This window comes from Rhinichthys klamathensis, unplaced genomic scaffold (genome assembly GCF_029890125.1).
Source record: "Rhinichthys klamathensis goyatoka isolate OS25496 unplaced genomic scaffold, OSU_Roscu_1.1 h1tg000445l_1, whole genome shotgun sequence".
In the NCBI taxonomy this organism is placed as follows: Eukaryota; Metazoa; Chordata; class Actinopteri; order Cypriniformes; family Leuciscidae; genus Rhinichthys; species Rhinichthys klamathensis.
The window spans coordinates 92,154-97,647 of record NW_026606940.1 but is presented as its reverse complement, the minus strand read 5'-3'; the positions used below and the strand labels follow the sequence as shown (position 1 = coordinate 97,647).

The window sequence follows — 5,494 nt, the reverse complement described above, 5'->3', positions numbered from 1 at the left end:
TTTAAGTTCAGTAATTTCACTTAAATGGCAATGAAGATTACCTATTAATTGTCATTTGAGTGAAATTACTGAACTTAAATGACAATTACATTTAAATCTTTAAATTTTTTTTTTTTTTTTTTATTTAAATCTTTAAATTTAAATCTTTAATCTTTTAAATCTTACATTTAAAAGATGGGGGTTATATGCATATTTTGTAATTTAAAAAGAAATACAAAATTGTTATGCAAAAAGACAAGGACTTAGAGATTTCTTTATCCTTTAATGCAGGAAAAATCATACAGCCAGCCACACACACACACACACATAAACACAGACACCAACCCTCCCTCCCCTCCCCTCCCCTCCCCTCCCCTCCCCTCCCCTCCCCTCCCCTCCCCTCCCCTCCCCTCCCCTCCCCTCCCCTCCCCTCCCCTCCTCCCACACAGACACACACACACACACACAGAGGCTGCGTTCCAAACCGCATACTTCCCTACTATTTAGTATGGGAAAAAGAGTAGGCGAGCGAAAAAGTATGTATGAATCCAAAAGAGTAGGCGAGAATTACCTGGGTGACATACTAATTATCGCGAGATTCGGACTTAAGTGCGTTCCAATATGCCTACTCTCCTACTATATAGTAGGCAAAAACAGTACGTGAAGGAAGCAGTACGTTCGAAACATCAGTATTCATAAAAGAGTAGGCGAGAAGTTCCCGGATGGCTTACTGCTTCCGGCCAGATTTTTGAGTGCTCAACCGATGGATACTCTTCTATCCCAGGAGGCCACGCGAGAGGATACGTCATAAAAAAGAAGAAGAAGGATAGGTCATACTCGAACATGACGCAAATGATGACGGACGAGAGTGTTTTCAAATGTGAGTATTAGATATTACAAATCGAATGATCGCATGTGTTGAACAGTAAACTGTTGAATTGTTGAAGGTGTAAAGACGCTATATAGTATGGTAAATTTGTGATTTTGCTGTAAATCACATTTTATTAAGTTAGCTAACAGAGGAGCTCCAGTAAGGACACATACGTCTCCAAAGTGGATTTGCATACATTTTAAACCGTATGCATCTCTAATACAATTACTAAATGTCTATTTAATATCTGGTAAGAAAATCTAATATAAGAATTGCATATTTCTACGTCTAATAGATATGAAATAGACTTCTGAGTTATGTATGTGTACTATTGTTTAAAGACCCACTCCGATGAAAATAATGTTTTTCTAGGTGTTAACATGTTCTTGTGGCATTTTTCTGATGTTAGCGGACATATCTTGAGAAAAATAAGCTCAAAGTTGTATTTCTGAGTATTTCTACATTCAAATGGCTGTGAATCAGTAGCAGACGCTAAAATGCCGGCTAAAATCGACTGGAGTTGTGACGTAGTAACTCCACTGGGCGTCTCCACACGCGACGTCTTGGTGTGAAATAATAATCGGTGATCGGTAATAACTTTGATTAACTTCGGATAATAATAATTAACGTGTATATAATACTGTTGTCCCACCGGTATTGGGGGTGTAAGCTAGCGGGAGAGACAGAGCTCTCAGCAACGGGCAGGGGGAGGGTCGTATCCGTGCCAACGGCTCCGCCCACAACGCAGAGGCGAATTGCTAATGAGCTACTGCCGCTCTGCTGAAGCGAAGTCCCAGAAAACAGCACAGGTTTTGTGATTTTGGCTAAAAATGGCATAATCATAATTTAAAGACCACTGGGAATGTTTAAAAATAGCTCAAAATATGATCGGAGTGGGACTTTAAGATAATTCACTGTTGTCAACACTGTTTTCATTAGACGAATGTTTAATACATTTACATAAAGTAACTAAACATAAGTAATCTATTTCATTTGTCCATAAGTACTGTTGAAAAATTGTGGAACATTTATGATCAACATGTAAATGTAGTATTGAGCTTATAAATCACAGAGGTAACATAAATCTTCTCTGGATGTTACAGGGACGGATGAGCACACGCGGCTGCTTATCCGGTGGAGAGTGGCTCATGAAGCCCTCTTCACCGGGAAGCGGAATGCTGCCATCAAAGGCTTTGAGTGAGTATACAGAAATAATAAAAAATCTATTTAATTGTTTATTTGTAGTATATCTCAACAGAGATATTACAGCACTTTTTTGATCCTTGATTTCTCTGCATTTGCTGCAGATCTTTTGTGGTGGAGCAGGACCTACAAGGCAGGGTGACGGCGGCATTTGTAAAAAAAAAATGGGAAAACCTTAAACAAAAATACAAAGTAAGATAATTTTGTTACTTCTAATACAGAAATAAAATAATTAAATATTGTGATGTTAAAATGACTGCTTTTGTATCATGCTTGTGCATTTTTGCAGGATCTGAAATGTCCGCAGACAGGGGTGAGCACTGAGGATGGAGGGGCCACAGCAGCGTCCTGGAAGTGGTACACTGCCATGGATGAGGCAATCGGGGGCAGACCATCCATCACTCCTCCTGCCCTCGTTGCCTCATGTGGGCCGGATGTTGCTGTGGCCTCTTCATCCTCTTCATCCTCTTCATCCTCAGTGAGGCCAGAGCCAGCAAGAGCCAGGAAAAGGGTGAAAGATCTGGAGGACCTGATCCAGGAGATGGAGGAGAGAGAAGAGAAGAGAGAGAGGAAAGCAACTGAGAGGGAGGAGAGACTGTGGAGAGGAATGGAGGAGAAGGAGGACAGAAGAGAACGGGAGAGACGAGAGAAAGACGAAAGGCAAGAAAGAGAAGTAAGAGAAAGAGAAGAGAGATGGCACCGGGAGGCAATCGAGAGAGAGGAAAGGAGAGATAAAGAAACAAAAGAAAGGGATGAAAAATTCCTTTCTGTCCTTGAAATCCTTGCCAAAAAATAAATTCATTAACAAAAAACATCTTATGATCATTTACACAATTGGGTTAAAATGAATTAAATGATATATATATACATACACACACAGTACTGTGCAACAACAACAAATGGTGGCCTAAGATTTTTGTACAATACTATGTATATAAAACAAACAATTTCTAGGCATTCACAGTAGCCTACATTATAGACTTCTAGGAATTTATTGATACTTTAAGATTGTGATAAAATTCATAAATTAAATATTTATGAAGTGATGAATAATTAGTGAATGTGTGGTGTAATGTAAAAAAAAACAACTTTAAAACAACTGTTTTATTGGAGTGTATTATATGATTTCTAAATGCACACAGAGCTCATGCAGGGATTGTCAAGGCAGGTCATGGAGGGTTCAGTTCTTGCACACCTGTCTGTAATTTTCAAGTAGTCAGTTACTAATTGGTTTAAATTGATTCAGGTGTGTATAATTAGGGTTGGACAATAGCCCTCCATGACCTAAGCTGAACTTGAGACTGTTTACACAAACTACCTTAAGTTTTGCATTAACTATGGTTAGTGAACCCAAGCAAAAAAAGGGTTAATGAACCCAAGCAAATAATTCAGTCATTATTTACTCCCCTTCATGTTGTTTGATCCCTCTGTTTTTTTTTCCTGAACACAAAAGGTGATTTTGGTCAGGTTTGTACTGTTGGTTTAATACAATACCACTCAATAGACTTTCAGAAGCTTCAAAAGCATAATCAAAATGCCAGGAAGCTTCTGAAAGTTGGGCTCCATTGACTGATATTGTATGAAACCAGCAGAACAAACTTGACAAAAATTCCCTTTTGTATTTAAACAACAAAAAAACAGAGGGATCTAACAGCATGAAAGCACATAAATAATGGCTGTATTTATATGTTGAGGTGAACTAACCCTTTCACCCACCAAATAGAAATTGTAGTAAATGTATGCATTTTGTATTATAGTAATACCTTGATGAAATAAGCAGCTTTGAGCGTTTATGTCTGAGACCATTTAAAAAAAAAAGCTGTACAAAAATCAATCACATTTATGCATTTGCCAGATGTTTTTATCCAAAGTGACTAAATGCATTTATTACAGGGAGAATGACCCTGGACAAACCTGGAGTAAAGAGCCTTGCTGATCGACCAGCAATCTTCTGCTAACCAGTTCAGTGGTTTAGCCCACTACACTACAAAGGTAGTAAAGCTCTAACTAATATTTGCATGTAATTGTAAACCTATAAAATTACATTTGGCAAGAAACGGAATGCTGACAAAATGAATTGTAAAACATTTTAATTTTCTTAAATGTTTTAAAGGTAGTCGTGCTCATGGAGAGCCGGCACAGGGATGTTTGGAGCAGACACCGCAGCAGCCAGATTGTCCCGTGCATGTTCTCCCACTCTTGCTTCAAGGTTGTGGGGATTAGGGAGGCCGTCATCAAGGTCTTCCTCATCCTCTGGCTCAACGATGTCCCCATTGGCTAGAGCGAGATTGTGAAGCACAGCGCAGCACGCAACAACCTCAGGCACGAAGGCAGGGCTCACCTCCAAGGCCTTGAAGAAGATACAGCGCCAGCGTGTCTTCAGCATCCCAAACGCTCTCTCCACGATGTTGCGGGCACGGGAGTGCTTGCTGTTGAACCGAGCCTGCACAGGGTTCTGCACCGGCTCTCTGTACGGGGTGATGAGGCAGATGGGGGCACTCAGGCAAGGATAGCCTCCATCCCCGAGGATGCACTTGCCTGCAGGTGGATAAAGGCCGCCAGCATACACTGGACTGTTCCTCAGCACCCTGGCATCGTGCACAGACCCAGGATACCCCACAAACACATCAAGGAATTTCCCCCGGTGATCAGAGATGGCCTGGAGTTGGATGGAGTGAAACAGCTTCCTGTTGAAGTAGCAGTGGGAGTTATTTGCTGGAGGTTTGATACGGATATGACAGCCGTCTATTGCACCAACTGCTCTGCTGAAAGCTGGTGACCCAGACAGCTGTGCAAATCCTGCTCCCACTGCCTCCAGGTCATCTCCGGTCGGAAAGCAGATCACCCTCCTCAAAATTCCCATGATGGCCTTGCTCACTCTGTGCACAATGTTATACACAGAGGTCTTTGGGATATCGAAGGCCTGCGACACCACCCTGTAAGACGCTGCATGGGCCAGCCAGTGCAGGAACACAAGCACCTCAATCTCCCGTTCCCATCCATGGTCAGATCCCAGTCTGACTGCAGCAATCAGGGACCTGATGGACGGCAGAGACAGGCGAAGGTGGGCACGGTGGTCAGCTGCTTCATCAAAATAAAGCCGCAGAATGGGAACAGCTCTGTTGAGATGGCAGTATGATGTGGGGTTCACTGCCTGCAATAAATACATCATAGTTTGTTAGAACAAAAAGCTTGAATAAAGCGATGTTTCATGTGGTATTGACTTGTATATGTATTTATTTATTGTGATGATATGATATCTTTTATTCATTCATTTACTTACTTATTTTTATTCATGTTTCATATTAAATATTTATTCATGTTTCAATAAAATATTCATTTCATGAATTCTTGCATTAATCATTGCTTGAATGAAATTGTATGTATTCACATCAGCTGCATTTGTCTAGTGTGTATTCATACATCTATGTCATATGATAT

At 40.7% G+C, this 5,494-nt stretch overlaps 1 protein-coding gene across 1 annotated transcript; it reads left to right on the top strand.

Moving 5' to 3' along the window:
* Window positions 1–442: 442 nt before the first annotated feature.
* Window positions 443–4,300, top strand: LOC130071477 (uncharacterized). The gene is made up of 6 exons (XM_056236325.1): window positions 443–859; window positions 1,954–2,047; window positions 2,158–2,245; window positions 2,343–2,726; window positions 3,947–4,045; window positions 4,171–4,300. The coding sequence occupies exons 1-5, from the start codon at window positions 823–825 to the stop codon at window positions 3,953–3,955; spliced, it is 612 nt and encodes a 203-aa protein (XP_056092300.1). The 5' UTR covers window positions 443–822; the 3' UTR covers window positions 3,956–4,045; window positions 4,171–4,300.
* The last annotated feature ends 1,194 nt before the right edge of the window (window positions 4,301–5,494 follow it).

Coding starts and splice junctions, on each gene's coding strand:
- LOC130071477 (XM_056236325.1), top strand. CDS start 823: ATGACGCAAATGATGACGGACGAGAGTGTTTTCAAAT. Junction 860..1,953: donor GGACGAGAGTGTTTTCAAAT/GTGAGTATTAGA, acceptor TGGATGTTACAG/GGACGGATGAGCACACGCGG. Junction 2,246..2,342: donor ACCTTAAACAAAAATACAAA/GTAAGATAATTT, acceptor GCATTTTTGCAG/GATCTGAAATGTCCGCAGAC.